The sequence below is a fragment of the Schistocerca nitens genome, chromosome 4 (assembly GCF_023898315.1).
Source record: "Schistocerca nitens isolate TAMUIC-IGC-003100 chromosome 4, iqSchNite1.1, whole genome shotgun sequence".
Lineage (NCBI taxonomy): Eukaryota > Metazoa > Arthropoda > Insecta > Orthoptera > Acrididae > Schistocerca > Schistocerca nitens.
The window spans coordinates 691604658-691626015 of NC_064617.1; the positions used below are offsets into that span (position 1 = coordinate 691604658).

Below are 21358 nucleotides of genomic sequence, written 5' to 3' on the forward strand. Positions count from 1 at the left end.
CAAATGTATAATTGTAAATTGTATATTGATATGAAGCACTTTATTTGTTGAAAAGTGTCGAGAAACGCTAATGTAGGAATAATTTCTGCGATTTTAGGGCATGTGATTTCGAGACAAGTGCCAGATGAATCTGCAAGCGTGCCTCAGTAAACTGCCAGTAGTTAGTGCATGCATATTGGTGCTAAGTTCATACGCAGATAAAATTTACACATGGCAGTCTGATTAATTTCCTCCAATTTATGCATGTTTTCAAACTCTTGTATGTATCTAAGTATTTCTGCATGAGACATTCTCCTATCCAGCCTCATTGTAACGTAATTGATGAGAACAGACTCGACAATATGAATCAGTGCAATAGAAAACATAAAAAATTGTTGACTATCACTTCTTTTATTACTCCAAAAGTCGAGCATTTATCTTGTATTTCTTATTTTTGTGTGTGCAGTGTATGGTTTAACTTTTCTGTTGCGATAGCGACAAAATGTTAAAAAATATTTAAGTTTCTATAAAAAGCAAAAGAATAAATAAAGTAAAATTGAAAATAATAATGGACAAGTAGGTGGTGTAAATCGCTTACCGTATTTACCGTTCAGTTTCATAGTTCCAAATGTGTCGTTTTCTCCTGACACTTCAGCGCCATCTACAGCGTTATTGTAACGTAATTAATTGTAACAGAGATTCGACGATATGAGTAAGTGCAATTAGCTGTCACTTCTTACCCCATTACCGAAAAAGCGTAAATAAAGTGGAATATGAGCCACAGTACTTTGAAGAAAAAGCACAATACCACTGCTCTTCAAATCTTTAAGCCAACTTCAGTTCCTGGTATCAAATTGTTCAGACGACTATAAAATGCATATACAAAGTTTCACGGTACCGGTACTGCTGAAGGTGATTGTCTATAGCAGCGAAGAAATAACACTAAAAGTACTCTAAGCGCTGTACGGACTAAAATGCGCCGTCCCAAAATCACGTGACTTTAGCAGCAGGAGATGTTGCGGACAGAATTCTCGTTCTGCGCATTCTCATTCCATAGATATTTATACTCCTTGGGCCACATGCAAATTTTCTGAGGATGACAATCATAGATGTTGTACACATATGTCAGAGACAATATGCATAACAAATTGTAAACACTAGTGCGCGGCTTGGCTGTTTTTTGCACTGGCAGGGTTGCGTCAGTGTGTCATCGCAGGAGTGTGGTGATTGTCGTGTGGTTGTACATACAGCATTGTGCAATTGTTATAGTTTTGTGTTTATGACTCTGTGGTTCTACAGTCGCAATGGGCGGTCAGAAGAGATATAAGAAGGATGGTAAAGAGACGATCTCCCTTTTATCTATGTCATATTGTGAAATTATTTCGTTACATCATTTGCTTTTGTTTTCTTACAAGTTGAGTGGTAGCGATGAATAAGCCGGTAATATTGCCCAGACTCATTAACGGTTTTTAACATTGTCATCCTCACTGTATTAGTACATACTTATATAGAAGCAATATGTTCCTACTTTAAATTTTCGTCCGTCACTATTTTCTACAACAGGATACCAGTTTTTTTACAAATAGTATGTAAAATACCCGTGGTCACTACAACTACGTTTTATACACATTATATGCATTCTTGGTCGCTTATGTGGCCAGGTGAAATAACTTTTCTCGCAAGTCACAACACAAAGCCACAGAATAAGCATCATTATTTTCACTTTTTTCTAAATGACTTGGCCATAACATGTTATTGCTATTTGTTTACTTTGATCCCTGTGTACAGAAGTACCAGCCAAGAAATTTCGTAGTTAAAACTAACACGCAGAATTAAAATAAATCGTCCAATTTTGCGCTTTTTAGCACTTTTATAAAAACAGAACAACCAAATGAGAACTTATTAAATGATTGTGAATGAACACTTGTTATTACTTTAACTTGCAGCGTGCTGTTCTGATGTGAACAATTTCTTTTGCATCACTGTCTGATAACCAGTTGACAGTTGATCAAAAGGAGAATTTAAGAATTTTGTTTGTTTCCGCGGATGTATAACAGATCACATGTATTTTTTTTTCCAGATCCAAAGAAATGGAAAAAGAAGAAAAAAGATGATGATGATTATTCATATGCTGATGACGATGGAGAACAAGGAGAAGGAGGTATTGCCAAGTACTGATGTATTGTCTTCCAGTTTCTCTTTTGAAAAAAAATTTCTGCTATATTATTTCAGATATACCACTGAGACGTGTTAAGGTGGTTTGTTTTTCCGAACAAGATTAGAAAATGAATGGAAAAGGAGCAAGATTTTCAGTTCTTATAGCAGTGTTTTGTATTACAGTTTGCATGAGGAACATTGGTTGTTGTGGAAGCCACTGTGCAGAATATCTACTGGTTATCACAGAACTGAGCAGCTAAATTTTTACTGATAAAAGCTAATGTAATGATGATGGAAAGTTACAAATGACCTACCAGGACTCGTTTACAGATCCTGGGAACATTGCGTCAAGTAATTTGATGAGTGGTTGCATAGTTCAGTCAGTAGAGCTCTTGGTTGCAAAAGGCACAGGTGCTGAGTTTGAGCCATGTTCGGGCACACAGTTTTAATCTTCCAGGAAGTTTCATATCAGTAGACTTTCCACTGGAGAGTGAAAATTAATTCAACAGAAAAGAACATTTGAAGTGCAAAAACTTATTATGCTTTTGTACAGAGTGCTTCAGATATGACATACATTATTTTCTTCTGCCATTTCAACCTCGAAATGGCAATAATGTGCTAAATCTTAGCAGATTATTGGCCTTTTATGTGCTTTTCTGCTGGTCAGTGCCACTTGTATTTAGTGAATAATGACCTGTGTTTGTGTACATAATTAGAAAAAGGAAATTATGTACAACACAAGGAATATCAACCAAAATGTAAATGGATTTGACTTGTTGGGTGTTCTGCCGGATATCAGCATTGTACTTGCATGATATTTCGGTAACGTATCTTGTTACCTTCATCAGGTGCGACCTGAGACTACTCCTCAAATGGACCTAGTCCAGTATTTATGCCTGTGGCCTTCCCCCTTCACCAGGCGCTCCCACTGCAGTCCGCTCCCCCTTTGCGTTTTATCTTGTTCACCGCCGTCGAGTTGATATGATGTTTTATTCTGGCAAATACTGGTACCACTTCTTCATCTCGACATCTCAGCAAAAAACTGAGAGAACTCAGCATCCTCCCTTTCCTCTGTTGAAGCTTGTCCAGCTTCCTGATCATTAGATCCCCGGGAAAGCCTGAAGAATTACATCAAAGAGACTCTATGGGGAGGAGATGTACCAGAATATCAAGAAGCTGGACAAGCTTCGACAGAGGAAAGGGAGAATGCTGAGTACTTCCAGTTTTTTGCTGAGATGTCGAGATGAAGAAGTGTTACCATTATTTGCCAGAATAAAACATCACATCAACTCCAGGGCGGCGAACAAGATAAAACACAGAGTGCGCGCAGACCGCAGAGGGAGCACTTGGTGAAGGCGGAGACCACAGGCTTCCTGATGAAGGTAACGAGCTACGTTTCCGAAATATCATGCAAGTACGACACTGATATCCGGCAGAACACCAAACAATCCAAGATGTCATTAGATAGCCAGGAAAGCCTGAAAAATTAAGTGGATTTGTATTGTAAAATGGACAATATAATGAAAACAATTGTTCTTTCTTCAGCTCCGTAAATTAAAGTGAATTACAGAACTAATAATGTAAAAAAAATAAGGCCAGTATAATTCTCCATCCTTTCCACGTCTCAGCTGGTGCTCTGTCAATAATGTCAAAGTTGTTGGCAGAACGTTGAATCCTGTACTCATTCACCCATTCCCCTTTCATTCTATAACTGCTCATTTGCATAAAGGTAATTATTTATGATAATGCTGTTATTATAAATATCGTTTAGACGTACTGCCTCATATGTAGTTTCAAATTTTATTTCACTTTTACTGCCACAGACCACAAATCCAGATGTTCAGTTAACCGTCACTCAGTATTAGGATTTTTCTGGCTATTAATTACTCTTCTGCCTCCAGCACTTATTTGCATATACAATTAGTGGATAAGCAGCATAGTGAATACATTATTGTAGGCAAAGTAGTTGTGAAACTAACAGCTGCATCAGTAGTGCAAGTCCGTATGCCAGCCATGTGGCCTCAGCAACACAGAGTGCATGAGTGTTGCATTTGTGTGTGTGTGTGTATTTTGCCCATCTCCAACGAAGGCCTTGTTGGGCGAAAGCTTACTCTCTGACAGTCTTTTTGTTGTGCCTATCTGCAACTCAGCATCTCCACTACAGGGTGAGTAGCAACTATTCATTTTATAATATTAATTTAAGTCTTAGGAAGTGTTTTTTCTGAAGGTGTTAGTCTGGAGTGTAGCCCTGTATGGATAAATGTGGATTCCTAGCACTTCAGACTACATCTACATCCATACTCCGCAAGCCACCTGACGGTGTGTGGCGGAGGGTACTTTGAGTACCTCTATCGGTTCTCCCTTCTATTCCAGTCTCGTATTGTTTGTGGAACTAGAATAGAAACTTTTGACATGCTGTGCCACAAAAGAATGCTGAATACTAAATAGCTGGATTGAATAACTAATGAGAAGGCACTGAAAACATTTGGGGAAAAACATTTTTAGAATAACTTGACTAAAGTAAGGGATCAGTTGATATGATACATACTGAGGCATCAAATAATAGTATGATAATGGAGGGAAGTGCGATGGGTAAAAACTGGAGAGAGAGAGAGACACCAAGGATGAATACAGTAAGTAGGTTTAAATGGGTGTAGGTTATGGTAGTTATCCAGCGATGTAGAGGCTTGCATGGGATGAACTACCATAGAGAGTTGCCTCAAACCACTCTTCGGGCCAAAGACTACAGCAGCACCAAATAACATCATGGTTCTGATTTCAGTAGAGTAAGTTTCATGTTCCATATATCATTTGTGCAGTTAATTGTAATTATGTGGTGTGAGTCATTGTTCATATATAAACATGGCTTCATGCTAACCATTTACAAGTGGTATCTTTTTATTTTTGTAATACAGATGTAAATTAGTAATCTCTGCCCACCACCCTTTAGACATTACAAGGATAGAAATTCTGTTTTGGAATATAGGAGTTGTGAAGGAGATCCTTATTCAATTTATTTTCAAATTTAACTTTTCTGTCTGTCTGTGTTATAGATGCCCCTATAACTACCTTCTCAGCACAATGTCTAATAAAATCCTGTTGCACTGAAACCAATATTGGAGGACAGCTGTACTTCTTCACTACATTCAACAGCATTTTCATTACAATACCACCATGTTTGTTTTACAGAGGGTATTCCAGATGCTGCTAAGAAAAATGTGGAGGCAGAAGATCAGTCTGCCCTGGAAGATGAATTTGGAGCTAAAGATTACAGATCACAGATGGCACTTAAATCTGACCATCAATCTAGGCCTCTTTGGGTAGTAAGTATGGGCATGCCATTACTGAGATTATATTTATTTATATTTCCTTTCCCAGACTGTTCTCATACTATTTCCCCCTGCCTCATGATGCCTTGTATTTGTTTCCTCCGCATTTGTTCATTTTTTCATTACCTGTACTGAAGGTTTATTGACGCCTTATAATGTTCCATTTCATTTTATGTGTTTCCCAATTTCTGTTTATTTTTACAATTTTTGTTTTTTGCTTCCCTACTGTAGTCATTTTCTATTTGCTTAATTACTGATATTTGCATTTCTCTAACTGCTGTTACTGTTGCATTTTTCTGTTTTGTAATTTATTCCATATCTAGGAACAGATAAGCTGTGTGCAAGAGGCAGGTCTGGTCTTCAAATGAGGGTAAGTCAATTATTATCCACAAAGTAGTTATAAAATTTTATTGTAATCAAATAGGAAACTTACAAGAACATTATTTTTCGACATAGTCTCCTTGCGTTTCAACGCACTTGGTCCATTGTTGTACAAGCTTCCTGATATCCTCATAAAAGAATATTCTCGGTTGAGCTGCGAGCTAGGAAGGTACTGCTTCGTCTGAGGCAAGTCGACGGTCCCTTAATGCCTGTTTGAGCGGACCAAACAAGTGATAGTCAGAAGGGGCAAAATCGGGACTATATGGAGGATGATCCAGTACTTCAAATTTGAGTTTCTGGAGCGTTTCAGCAGTGTAGGCAGTAGTATGCGGATAGGCATTGTCCTGCAACAACACAACACCTTTTGACAGCAATCCTCGGTGTTTGCTTCGAATTGCAGGCTTTTGCTGGCATTAAGCATCTCACTGTAACATACAGTGTTTATTGTTGTTCCCCTTTTCCTCACAATGATCTAGTACTGAACCTTGTGCGTCCCAAAAAAAAAAACTTAAGCATCAGTTTTCCTGTGGACGATTGGGTCTTGAACTTTTTCTTGCACGGCAAATTTGGATGTTTCCATCCCATACTCTGCCTTTTACTCTCCATGTTTTGTCACCAGTAATGATCCTGTCTAAGAAGTTGTCCCTTCGTTACCATAGCAATCCAGATGTTTTTTGCAGATGTCCAAGTGTGTTTGTTTATGCAACTGTGTGAGCTGTTTTGGGACCCATCTTGCACAAACTTTATGAAACCCAAGTCTGTTGTGGATGGTTAAGTAGGCGGAACCGTGACTAATTTGCAGATGATGTGCCACTTCGTCAGTAGTTAATCATCTGTCTCAGAGAGTCATTTCACGTGAATCCTCAATGGTTTCTTCATTTGTGGCAGTAAATGGTCATCCAGCTCCTTCATTGTGCATAACACTTGTGCGACCACTTCGGAATTTTTCAATCCATTCATAGACACTCCATTGTGGCAAATCACTGTTCCTGAAATGTACTGAAAGTCTTAAATGGATTTTGGTCCCCGATATGCCTTCCAACCACAAAAAGTGGATCACTGAACGTTGCTCTTCTTTGGTGCAAATAGACAGCGGAGCAGCCATCACCAACAGCACGGCAGCGATAATGAAACTAAACTAGCAACTTGAAAATTGCTAAGATATAGCAACAAATAAACAGAGCATGCGTCATCAACGTAAAACGACAGTACTACCAAAATAAACAAAAATATAACTAAATTGCGGATAATAATTGACTTGCCCTTGTATTTATTGCCGTCTGTAATTTTTCCTAACTTACCAAATTCTATTACTTATTTGTTCTGACTAGTGGAAGACCATCAGTTGCATGGAAACTTCAATATTAATTAGTTGGAAATACTGGATAACATCTTTATGATACTCTAGGAATGCACTTATCTTAAATTTATTCAACTTACTCAGTTAATTTCCTTGTGATCTAAAACTGAGACTGACTGCTAAAGTTCTCATAGTGTTCTGTGTCAAGAATAAATTTCTTGTGATTCAGATACACTAGTTTTTGTTTGGATATTGCTCTGAGTAGAGTCTTAGGTCCAAATTTATGTATTATTTTGTTAGAGAGAATTATCTGACACTTGCTTAGTTCATATTGAGGTCTTTTTGTAGTAGCTTATTTTAGTCCATTTTTTATTTATTTCACTTTGCAAATGTGTGTTTAATAGAGTATTCTGCAGCATAATATTCTGTGGTACTTGCATAATTATTATCTGAATGTAGACTTTTCCAGCATATATCATTGATGAAAAGCTCTGTTGTGTGGCAATGATGAAATCTTATTCTTTTGTTTCCAGGCTCCAAATGGCCATATTTTTCTAGAATCATTTTCCCCAGTATATAAACATGCCCACGACTTCTTGATCGCAATATCTGAACCTGTATGCCGACCGGAACACATTCATGAGGTCAGTTTTATTCCAGAAATTTCCTGCATTTTGTAGAATACTTTGATGACATTTACAGTCGGTCTATTTAATTGTTTTGGAATGCTAAAATTATAATGTTAATGCAAATGCCAAAATTAGAGGTCAGCACATGAAGTGCTCCCAAGTCAGCTGATGTTGACTGTGCAGTGTATTCCCAGTAGTGAAATTTATGAACAATTTTTTCTTTGGTGACTTACATGCAGTTACATTTCTTTCCTTATGTGAGTGATGTGAAATTTTGCATACCCCAACAACAGATTGCTGCTGTGTTGAGTTCACTTACTTTATCTCCTGGTAACATTGATTTAAAAAGTAGACAGTGAATACAAGGAAAAAACATTCAGAATCATAGAAAATATGAACCTGTAAAATATGAAAACAATGACGGAATAAAACTGGTTCTTTAAACTGGGACAGTTGCTAGTTAAGGAAATCTTTCTCTGTCTTGTGGACAGTAGAATACAATGTTGCTCTGTCATTGCATCGTTGGATGACCCATACATCAGTTGAGAGTGGAGCACAATGCTGTTGGCACATTTTGTTATCCCATGCTTATATTACCCATCCAAGGACTTCCCTGAAATAACTATACTATAATATGTGATTGACAGACACCAGTAATGGGGAACACAGTTGCCAAATCATACCATATACAGCATTTCACATGCTCATGAAATCAACAGTAACAGGTGCACACAAAAAGAGAAAGTGGTTACTGGCTGTTGTTGGTGGAGAGGGCAGTGGCGATGGCTGCAGCAGCTGTGTATTCAGATCTCTATCCCCTCCCTACTGTTCCCCACCCTATGTGACAGCCTTGTCTGATACCCTACCACTCGACTCACTGAAACATCAGTCACAAAGTTATTTTGATCAAAGTATACTGCAACCAACTTTTGATCATGAAACAAGCAGGTACATTTCAGTATCTCCTCTAAACAAAATGAGCACACAAAAGGATGGTATATTTGTTGCTTTAAACATTTTCTGTTTATAGAAAAATATAAAAGATTAGTAATTCCGTGAAAAAGTTTTGTACAAAGCAGTGTTCTTGCTTCAATCCATTAAGATCATTATAAGCAAGACTTAAACAAGTAATACTTACAGAAGTCTGTTCCTTTTAGCCCTGAATAGTGTTCCACATTAAGTGTACTCTCAAACATGGAGAGTATTCCCATGTTTCATTTTCATGGTAATGGCTGGGTGTGGTCTGACTCCATAAATATGAACCTGCTGTTATTAGACCTTAACTGTAGATATAACAGTAACAGAAAAATTACTGTCTGTTTCAGTTCAGTTCAGTCGTTTGAATAGTCTTAAACAGAATTCTTGCTTTAGTGATAATTACAATGAAGGCTAGGCTTTGTAGGGATTCTTTATAGAGCAACCGATAACATAACAGGAGGCAATTAAAAGAAAGAGCATTACAGTCTCCTGGAAGAATGTATGTGTTGGCACAAGCAGTACTTCTGACTTGGACTGTCCTTTGGTGTCCCTTGTACATAATGAAAAAAGACATTAGTGTAAAAGTGGAAATGGTAGACTTTATATGATTGAGGGTTGTTCCATAAGTAATGAAACACTTTTTTTCTGGAAGCAGGTCAGTTTTATCCAGGATTCCAATAAAACATATCATTCCCCACTCTTTTGGCTACATAATTCTATTTTTCAACATAACTTCTGTTCAATGCAATGACCTCACTCCATCTTACTGGGAGGATCTATATGCCTGCATGGTACCACTCTAATAACGGATGTAAGAGCCAGCATCTTGCTACATCATTAACCTTACCATCATCCATGTACAACTTCCAGTGGCGTACATCTTTCCTTGGACCAAACAGATGGAAGTCAGAAGATGAGAGTAACAGGCTGTAGAGTGGACAAGGAAGAACAGTCTAATGACATTTTGTAAGCTCCTCTCTCAGTTGCACAGACTTGAGTGAGGTGTGTTTTGTAATGGAGAAGGAGAAGTTCGTTTACACTTTTGCGATGGACACGTTAAAATCATTTCATCAGTTTCCTGAGAATAGCAATATACACTTCAGAGTTAATTGTTGCACCATGAGGGAGGACATCATAGGCAATAACCGCCATCAGCTTGACTTCACCACTGACAGTGTGGATTTTAACATTTTCGTTGGAGGAGAGGTGATATGGTGCCACCCCATGGATTGCAGTTTTGTTTCCAGTTCGAAGTGATGATCCATGTTTTATTGCCTGTGATGATGATCGACAAAAAATTTTCACAATCAGCCTCTTAATGCACAAGCAATTCCACACAGATCATCCTTCATTGCTCTTTATTGTCTTCTGTTAAGTGGTGAAGATCCCAGTGGGCACATACCTTTGAGTACCCCAACTGGTGGACAAGTGTGTCAGCACTATCGACAGAGACGTCCAGTTGAGCAGTGAGGTGTCTGATTGTGATCTACTGATCACCTAAAATGAGAATGTCCCCATATTCCAACATTGCAAGAGTCACAGCTGTGTGCAGGCTTCTGGCATGCGGGATATTTTTGCGGTGATACCAGACACCTCTCGCTGCGCATTTGGTTTCAGCCGTACATTGGTCATACAAAGTAAAATTGGCCCATGTATTATGGGCTAACTCTGTCAGAATTTAAAGTATTTTACTGTGATAGGGTCTAGAAAAAATAAATAGCATCATATAAAGAAAAAATAAATAGTATCATATAAATTTTCAGTTACAGACTGCCATTTTCTGCAGCAAAGACAAACATTTTCTTTCTTACACTGTGTGAAATTGTAGGTGGCTATGGGGGGGGGGGGGGGGGGCTATTTCTCTTACTCTCTACAATAATGAATCTCTCTCTTTGTTCAGTGTAGTAGTCTAAATGGGAGGAACAGAAAATCTGTTAGTGTAGCTTAAAATAGCATCAAGGGGAACTGAACAACGTGTCTGATCTGATGAACAAAGCACTTTCAATACTGTGAAATACCCTCTCTCTGTGAGAAATTTTTAATTTAATGCAAGAACCCAGCTCCCTGGCCGAGTTTGCTTGTATGCAGTGACACTCAAACAGGGGGTGAGCCGGTTTGAATGCTACTGGTGGAAAAAATTTTCACCGCCAGTATTTGGCCAGCAAGGGGAGGAAAGCTGGTGGTGTAAAGTTCCTGATGACCAGACTTTGGGCGAATGCCCTAGTTTAAATACCGAACCTCTCCTCACAGTGTCTCATGAAGTGAGGGCATGTGACACTGTAGATGTGGATCCGTCATTCGGATGGGGATGGTGGCCTCTTTGGTGTTATTGGTGAGGAAGAGTCTATGTGATGGCAACAGGTTTCATCCTCTCCTTTCTCCCACGACCTCCTCCTCCTCCTCCCTCCACATGCCAAAACCATTTATGCAAGGTGTTGGCACATCGCCAGATTTCCAAGTACTTAACACTGTCACCTCTACTTCTCTCGTCAGCTGAATACTCACTATGAAACATTCCTTCTGCTGCCAGGATTCGAGCCAGTTGCCTTATGGATCGAGCATTGCTGCATTAGCATGCAGATATAGGGATGAATGTTATAAATTGGCATCCTTCCCATGTCACTACACTTTGAATTTTTTCCTAGGTGATATGCAACTGTTTCATTGACCTAGTATTGAGGTGACTAAGTTCCTGATTGTATTACTGTACAAAGGGGTTTTCATAACATAAAAGCAGTTTGTATGTAAGATAACCAGATTTTTATGTCATTTAGCTGAATATTGTAAATGACAAAATAAATCTAAAATGAAATAAAGTAGACCAAACATCTTGTTAGCAAGTTTTTTTAGCAACAAATAAGTAATATGTAGCATATACTGCTTTATTGTGCAATGTATTACATTTTGGTGTCATATAACTGTGTTGAACAATCATTTCTCCCTGGTCTTTGGTATGTCACAGGTATTTTGCACAACTTGGTGAGAGAATCTGTGCTATGCCTGTTTTGTGTGTGTGTGTGTGTGTGTGTGTGTGTGTGTGTGTGTGTGTGTGTGTGTGTGTGTGTGTGTGTGTGTGTGTCAGAATATTTTACTTTTAAATTTATAGCCTGTGATTTAGTTCTAGACCATCAAGCATATGAATCTTATATACATGTTCCTTTGTAATAACCTTCTGAAGAACAGATGTTGCATGACAAAGTAGCTCAGCATTTAATTTTAATATGCAGAATTTTTTATGATGTGATCATAGTGTAAAATGTTATTCATTTATTCTGCAAGTGCAAATCTCTAGTTAATTCTTTTGTTTCAGTACAAACTCACAGCTTACTCGCTTTATGCTGCTGTGAGTGTTGGACTTCAGACGCATGACATAGTAGAGTACCTAAAACGTCTTAGCAAATGCAGTGTTCCTGATGGCATTGTGGAATTCATCAAGCTTTGTACATTGTCGTATGGAAAGGTAGGTTCAATGAGTGAGCATTTCATCAGATTTTCTTAATTGGAGGTTGTTTATAAAATTTTGTGGTAATACGTGTAAGTTTTTTCACTTATAAATGTCTGTGTAGATAGTACAATCTTTACAGGGAAGAAGTACTCTCCATCTTGATTAACCACATGATTCAAAGATAATGAAAGGTAGTACATTAAACCAAAAATACCTGCCATGTTTGTACCTTAGTAGCAGAGTAAGTGTTGTCTGTTGGTGAAGCTTACAATGCAGTGCCACAAAGACCCATTTTTGCTCCTGTTTTGTGAAACAGAATCCTCACAGGCCTCAAAGCAACTGAGAGAATCTGCCAAAAAATATCAGTTTAGGGTCTCAGCAGCAGTTTCAAAGCACAGGCAATGTTCGTCACAATACAGCATTAAGTTATCGGAGGGTAATTACTTCACAAAGGTGCCAAAAACTAGTGTTAATTGCATGACAATTTCCAGCAGTATCTGCAGTACAGTTATCATTGGTGCTTCTAGCTGCCACAGGTGTTGCAGTTCCCTGACAATTATTGTATCAATGAAACTTGAAATTTCCTGACCGATTGAAATTATGTGTCAGAACATGACTAACTCAGAACCTTGCCTTAAACGAGCAGTGCTCTTACTGACCAAGCTATCCAGGCCTGACTCAATGCACCCCCCCCCCCCCTTTCTTGGGCTCACTTCTCCCTTTATATCTCTTCTTCTTTTCAAATTTCACTCCTGTATATACTGTGTGTTTTAATCTGACAGAAAGTTTCAAAACAGGGCACAGTCTTATGTAAAGTGGTAGATTCATTCTGGAAACAGTCCCCTAGGCTGGGACTAAGCCTTTTTTCTTCAATCTCCTTTCTTCCCAGAGGGCAACGTATGCAGGAAAGCTTCTATGATGTTTGGAAAGGAAGAAAGAGATACTGACAGAAGTTACACTCATATGATGGGCCTAGAGTCCTGCCAAGATAACTCATTCAGTAAGAGCATTGCCTGTGAAAGTCAGGGTTCTGGGTTCAAGTCCTTTTAGTGCACAATTTTAATCTGTCAGTAAGTTTCAAAATGGCACAGACTCTGCTGCAGAGTGAAAGGTTGCTAGAGTCCACATCTGTCAGACTCTTCTGATGCGATAAAATTTGATGGGCTCCCAACAGATCTTCCTTACTAATTCATTATTAGTAACTCTTGTGAAGGAGCATCTCAACAACCTGTGGATAAAGCACTAAAAATATTCACACTTATACTACAAGTCACCCTCATTGTGTTTTGCAGAAAGCTCTTTACACAAAGATACAAAGAAGTCTTCATGTCACAGACATTCTTGTCTGTGGGACATGCAGGTCATTGGTGTTCCTAGGCACAGTGTATGGCACAGATGTCTTTTTGCTGCACTTGTGAGTGATGTCAGGTACAGCTTGACCAAACTTGGGGCTACATGAAGCCCAAAACAAACACCTCACACATACAAACCATAACAACAGCAACAACAACTATACATAGTTTGAAGAAACTATGATCCCAACTAGGGATAATTTTAATCTGTGAGCTCTTCTTTCCATGAATGGCAACCATGTCAAGCTTGTTCATTCATCTGCTACTGTAGTAAGTGATTTCCCCCCTCCCCCCCCCCCCCCCCCAGTCCACTACGTCCATCAGAATTATTACTAATAAAATCTCAGTAGTGTGTGTCCTGTCAGTGCAGACATAGACATGCTTATTTTACTGCTAGCAGTGTAACGTTAGGACTGTGAATAAAGAGAGCGGATACATCAGAGATGAATTGTATGTGTTTGCAGATTTATTTTCAAAAACTTATCTTTCATTGCTTAGATATCCGCCCCACGGACTAGTCAGCAAGGCCTCTGAGACAAGCTGGAGCGCTTCCAGATGTCTGCACAGGTCCTCACTCCATCCCCACCCTCCTGACAGTGTGATCAACACTCAGTTGATGTTGTGAGCCACACCATAGGGACAATGGATGACTGGCATTTGTGACATCTTAAGAGTCAGCCATATTACTTGGACAAATGACCAAAAATATTATGCATAAGGCTTCTCTCTATGATACAGTTGTAACACCTGGAATATATTTCAAATGTCAACTGCAACCAAGAGTATGCGGAATTTGCTTTTCATTGGACGAAAAAGTATAAATTTAATTTCCATAATTTAACAAGAGATGCTTCTATCCTTTGGCCTGAATGTTACTTACATTTGTCTGTGTTAACCCCAAATCCTCCAAAAAATATAAAGAGTAATTCTTCTGCCTAAGACATACAAGTATACCCTTTTACTCAAAAGGAAGTTGTCACTTTTTCCTGTAAGATAGTCAGATTGTCTCATTTATCTCATTTTCACCCCCATTTCTGACTTATGTCCATGTTTCTTTGTTAATACAGTATATAACAAGTTGTATGCCATGGCTGTCATAAAACAGCTAAACTATCTCATGAAATGAATTACATAATATATTTTCAATATTTAATTGTTTTAGTTATGTTTTATTATTCCTATAAAGCCCAACAAGGCTCTTGAAAATGCAGCTGTCATCTGTTTGTGGTCTTTGTTTAATATGTAGCAATGACCAGCACTACAAAGGTATACCTCAGCTGAGGAAAAACAAAAGTAAATAATAATAATAATAATTTATTATTATTATTATTATTATTATTAATATTATTAATAATGCATTGACACAGTTCCTGTTAGTGCCACACTGACCAAAGAGTCAGAACGTATTGAAATATATTTTATTTTATTTGTGTAGTGAGAGAAAAAAAAAAACAACAGTAGTCTTAGCCCATTGTTGGCTGCACCAAACTGAATTTATTGTGTAGTTTTCGTAAAGCCAACCATACCCTTAAAACCTAGTGGGAGACCCTTTACTAATTCCTTATTCGACATGATTTCTTCAGGACATAATGACCCAAATATTCCGTGTCTCTTGACCTACAACAGTTGCCTTGAAAGATTAGGTGTGACATGGTCTCACCCTCCCCACCCTTCACCACCTAGTCAACACTTATTCTTTCTCTATGCCAATTGTTTGTAGATGTTTAAGTTCCGATGACCAGTCATTAATCCCACCATGAGTCTAATGTGTCTCCTTTTAAAGTCCAGGCTTGCAGAATTTCTCTTGAAATATGGCTTTGGCATCATTATCTTGCCAAGTTGTTTTTTTTTTTTTTTTTTTTTTTTTTTTTTTTTTTTTTTTATCATAGTCCAATATCCTATATGCTGCCTCTTGATCCAGCTGTGTACACTACTGGCCATTAAAATTGCTACACCAAGAAGAAATGCAGATGATAAGTGGGTATTCATTGGACAAATATATTATCCTAGAACTGACATGTGATTACATTTTCACGCAATTTGGGTGCATAGAGCCTGAGAAATCAGTACCCAGAACAACCACTTCTGGCCATAATAATGGCCTTGATACGCCTGGGCATTGAGTCAAACAGAGCTTGGATGGCGTGTACAGGTACAGCTGCCCACGCAGCTTCAACACGATACCACAGTGCATCATGAGTAGTGACTGGCATATTCTGACGAGCCAGTTGCTCGACCACCATTGGCCAGACGTTTTCAGTTGGTGAGAGATCTGGAGAATGTGCTGGCCAGGGCAGCAGTTGAACATTTCCTGTATCCAGAAAGGCCCGTACAGGACCTGCAACATGCGGTCATGTATTATCCCACTGAAATGTAGGGTTTCGCAGGGAGCGAATGAAGGGTAGAGCCAGGGGTCGTACCACATCTGAAATGTAATGTCCACTGTTCAAAGTGCCGTCAATGCGAACAAGAGGTGAGCGATACATGTAACCAATGGCACCCCCTACCATCATGCTGGGTAATACACCAGTATGGCCATGACGAATACACGCTTCCAATGTGCGTCACCGCAATGTCGCCAAACATGGATGCGACCATCATGATGCTGTAAACGAGAACGTGGATTCATCCGAAAAAGTGATGTTTTGCCATTCGTGCACCCAGGTTCGTCATTGAGTACACCATCGCAGGCGCTCCTGTCTGTGATGCAGCGTCAAGGGTAACCGCAGCCATGGTCTCCGAGCTGATAGTCCATGCTGCTGCAAACATCGTCGAACCGTTCGTGCAGATGGTTGTTGTCTTGCAAACGTCCCCATCTGTTGACTCAGGGATCGAGACGTGGCTGCATGATCTGTTACAGCCATGCGGATAAGATGCATGTCATCTCGACTGCTAGTGATACGAGGCCGTCGGGATCCAGCACGGTGTTCCGTATTACCCTCCTGAACCCACCGATTCCATATTCTGCTAACAGTCATTGGATCTTGACCAACGCGAGCAGCAATGTCGCGATATGATAAACCAAAATCGCGATAGGCTACAATCCGACCTTTATCAAAGTCGGAAACGTGATGGTACACATTTCTCCTCCTTACACGAGGCATCACAACAACGTTTCACCAGGCAGTGCCGGTCAACTGCTGTTTGAGTATGAGAAATTGGTTGGAAACCTTTCCTCATGTCAGCACATTGTAGGTGTCGCCACCAGCGCCAACCTTGTGTGAATGCTCTGAAAAGCTAATCATTTGAATATCACAGCATCTTCTTCCTGTCGGTTAAATTTCGCGTCTCTAGCACGTCATCTTCGTGGTGTAGCAATTTTAATGGCCAGTAGTGTAGTTTCGATTTATGATCATCTTGGTGATGGTTAGGACAGGTTCCAGTCCAATAAATGGAGTTATCATGCCTGTCTTAGCTAGCCTATCAGCTTGTTCATTGCCACTGACTAACTGACTGAGAACCAACAGCAGGTTTACCCTGCTGCTTTCCCCTAGTCTTGCAAGGGCATCACGATGTTCTGCTATGATATATAATCTCATTGCAGAGGCTGATGGAGATTTCAGAGCTGCTTCACTGTCTGAATAAATGTAGATGCTACAATCCCTCTAGCACCTATGCAAATTCTCTTCCGTGCACAGTCTGATAGTGGATATTTCCACCTGGAATACCATGACAAAGTTCCCTAGAGAGACTGCTCTCTCTCTCTCTCTCTCTCTCTCTCTCTCTCTCTCTCTCATCTAGGCTACACCCTGTATAACTTTGCACCAGAATGTTCCTATGTTCTTGACTCATCAGTAAACTAGATTATATCTCCCTTCTACCAACTATTAATTGGAAGATTTATTAAGGCAGCTGGAAGTTATTGTATGTTCAACTGGCATTTTCCCAACCACTCCAATATGTACCACACTCATTGTGTTGGTGTGAGATTCTGGTCATCCTAAAGGTGTCCAGTTATGTGCCATTTTCAACCTGTATGCCCATGCCGCTGCCTCCACTGTAACCCAAAATCCCATCTGTGCGTGTACTGCTAATTTTGCCTTTTCTGGTTAAGCAGGCCAATCTTTGCACTTTGCCAAGCTTCTTAGCAGCCACCTTCTGTTGTACATTATTCCACTATGCTGTAACCCCATAAACTGACATATGTCTTACTGCATTGGTGTATATCCAGTAAATACTCCTAGGCTTTAGACCCCAGTTTTTACCACTGGTCCTACTAGTGCTCATAAGAGTACCTTTCACCTTGGAGCATACATTCTTATGTGAGAGGTCCATGATAGTTTTGCACCCAGTATAACCCGTGGATACTTCACTACCTCCGATACTGGTAGATTTCCATTGAGAAGCTTGAGATTCCAGTATGTGTACTGGAAATGCTTCATTGTAAATTGTATAACAGTGTTACTAGGGACTAACCCTTAGATTTGGTTTTTGCACAATGTTCTGTGCACATCATGCCATTTTTTTAACAGTACTAGCAAATTTGTCAAGTATTACTATAATTAAATCTTCTGCTCATCCATGGCAGATGTAGCCTCTAATCTTTAACTCTTTAATGAGTTTATTTCCGGTCTCGTAAACTGACATACGGCTGGGAGTGCGGTGTGCTGACCATATGCCCCTCCATATCTGCATCCAGTGACGCCTGAAGGCTGAGGACAACATGGCGGCTGGTCGGTACCATTGGACCTTCATGGCCTGTTCAGGTGGAGTTCAGTTTTTTTTTTTTTTTTTTTTTTTTTGAGTTCATTCACTACTAGGTTCAACAGTAGTGGGGACAAAACCCTTTCTCTTGGACACCATTTTGTCATTCGCCGTGGTGGTTTCTGCCTTTCTTCTGTTCAGCATAGTCTTAATTCTCCTGCATGTGGTGGTCTCATTGCCATGCTTTTCTGCGACTCTTGTTTGTTTGTTTATTTGTTTGTGTGTGTGTGTGTGTGTGTGTATTGATGACAAAGGTCTTAATGGCCGAAATCATTAATTGTGAGAGTCTTTTTGTTGTGCCTATCTGCGAATCAGCATCTCTGCTATATGGTGAATAGCAACTTTCCTTCTCATAATAATACACACATCAAAAAAAGTTTTGCATCATCTCGGTTCCGAGAGTTCCGGAACCTGTACAGAAAATTGGGATAGAGATCAACATAAACATCATTTCTGCCCTTTCTATTGCTCATGAAAACCACACATTGCATGTTGTACCACCATACAGTGAGACTTTCAGAGGTGGTGGTCCAGATTGCTGTACACACTGGTAACTCTAATACCCAGTAGCATGTCCGCTTGCATTGATGCAAGCCTGTATTCATCGTGGCATACAATCCTCATGTTCATCAAGGCACTGTTGATCCAGATTGTCTTATTCCTCAACAGCGATTCGACTTAGATCCCTCAGAGTGGTTGGCGGGTCAAGTCATTCATAAACAACCCTTTTCAATCTATCTCAGGCATGGAAAGACATCATGTTTACACCAGTGACTGTTAAACTTTTTATTTACAATATGCAATTTCAGCCTTAGGCCATTATCAAGTGCTGATGTTTTGGCTTTAAGCCATGTCTACTTTATACAAGCTGACACATTGTATAAAGTAGACATGGTTTAAAGCAAAACATCTGCACTTGATAATGGCCTAAGGCCAAAATTGCAATAGTGGAAATAAAAAGTTTAACAGTCACTGGCATAAACATGATGTCTTTCAAGAAATTTCACACGACTGTGAATCCTAGTTATGAAAAGTTAAATATCTCAGGCATTTTTGCTAGGGTTCATATCTGGAGAACAAGCTGGCCACTCTAATTGAGCGATGTCAATATCCTAAAGGAAATCATTCACAAGATGTGCACGATGGGGCCGCAAATTATCATCCAGGAAGACAAAGACCTCACTCTTATGCTGTCGATATGGTTGCACTATCGGTCAGAGGATGGCATTGTCATATCGTACAGCCATTACGGCACCTTCCATGATTACCATGGGTGTATGTCGGCCCCCACATAATGCCACCTCAAAACAGCAGGGAACCTCCACCTTGCTACACTCACTGGACAGTGTGTCTAAGGCATTCAGCCTGACTGGGTTGCCTCTAAACACCTCTCTGACGATCGTCTGGTTGAAGGCATATGTGACACTTTTTGGTGAAGAGAAAGTGATGCCAGTCCTGAGCGGTCCATTCGGCATGTTGTTGGGGCCCATCTGTACCGCACTGTACAGTGTCATGGACCTCGCCTTGGACATGGACTTCGCCATCGATGTCGGGAGTGAATTTGCACACCACTGCGCACAGTTTGAGTCGTAACATGACATCCTGTGGCTGCACGAAAAGCATTATTCCACATAGTGGCATTGTTTTCAGGGTTCCTCCCAGCCATAATCTGTAGGTAGTGATCATCCACTGCAGTACTAGCCCTTGGACGGCCTGAGTGAGGCATGTCATCGACAGTTCGTGTCTCTCTGTATCTCCTCCATATCTGAACAACATTGCTTTGGTTCACTCCGAGACGCCTGGACACTTCCCTTGCTGAGAGCCCTTCCTGGCACAAAGTAACAATGTGGATACGATTGAACTGCGGTATTGACCATCTAGGCATGATTGAACTACAGACAACACAAGCCGTGTACCTCCTTCCTTGTGGAATGACTGGTACTGATCGGCTGTTGGACCCCCTCTGTCTAATAGGTGCTGCTCATGCATGGTTGTTTACATCTTTGGGTGGGTTTAGTGACATCTCTGAACAGTCAAAGGGACTGTGTATGTAATACAATACCCACAGTCCATGTCTGTCTTCAGGAGTTCTGGGAACTGGGGTGTTGCAAAACTTTTTTGATGTATGTATTTACCCTTCGTTACTCATATAGAAAAGATAGTAATAGTGCCTCAGTGTTTGTGAGCGAGCATAGAGAGAGAGAGAGAGAGAGAGAGAGAGAGAGAGAGAGAGAGAGAGAATCCCACTGAGAAGCAGAGCCTTTGTTTGGCTGTACTTAAAAACGACAACCAGGAGAATGCCATATTACTTCGAATCATGTCCACTTTAACATAACTTCTGTCTTTAGTCAATAGGAAACATTCATGTCGGATTTCTTGTTAATCACTTTCAATACAATCACTCAGTGGGAAAATGATATACAGACACCAATTCCAAAGGAGTATATTGTGATACACCGAGAAAGTATTTGAAGCAGTAGCTTTTTCTCCATCTGTTTTGTCCACACTGTGAAAAAATTGATACTCTGTACGGGTGCTGATGACCCCACAGTTGAGCGCCCTACAAACCAATCATCATCATCATCATCATCATCATCATCATCATCCATCTGTTTTCTTTGTTTCTGTTATGGAGGAGTGGAGACTTTATTTAATCTGCTAAGACAATTACTCCTTTGTTCTTGATTTCACTGTCCTCCCCTTTTCCTCCTACCCACTACTTAATTTTGTTCTGTGTTTAATTTTGTGCTAATTTGTGTAAATTACTTCCATATTCTTATGTACATGTATTTCTTTAAACCAGTTATGGTTACTGTTTTCTGGAGTATAACACAGTTTTTCTATTAATTTGCAATGTGCCCCATTACAATATTTGTAATATTACCATGTTTAGGATTAATTTTTATACAAGATATACTAGGAACAAGTCTAATTATAACAAATTACAAAAAAAAGAGTTGGAAGTATATATTTATATTCGCAGTAATAAACTCCTGTATGGCCCATATATTTTCAGGTAGAACTTCAAGTAGCATAGTTATTCATATGCTAGAAAAAATTATTATTTTACAAAATTTGTGAAATTTGTTCATATATATCTTTAC

General features: G+C 39.5%; 1 protein-coding gene across 1 annotated transcript in view; it reads left to right on the forward strand.

Annotated features, from left to right (window-relative positions):
* Positions 1-1133: 1133 nt before the first annotated feature.
* Positions 1134-21358, forward strand: part of LOC126251914 (general transcription and DNA repair factor IIH helicase subunit XPB) — a 106022-nt gene continuing 85797 nt past the window's right edge. The window contains exons 1-5 of the mRNA XM_049952646.1: positions 1134-1314; positions 2060-2140; positions 5326-5459; positions 7680-7790; positions 12064-12213. Of these exons, the coding sequence (XP_049808603.1) occupies positions 1284-1314; positions 2060-2140; positions 5326-5459; positions 7680-7790; positions 12064-12213 (507 nt within the window). The 5' untranslated portion in view covers positions 1134-1283. The remainder of the gene's footprint in view (positions 1315-2059; positions 2141-5325; positions 5460-7679; positions 7791-12063; positions 12214-21358) is intronic.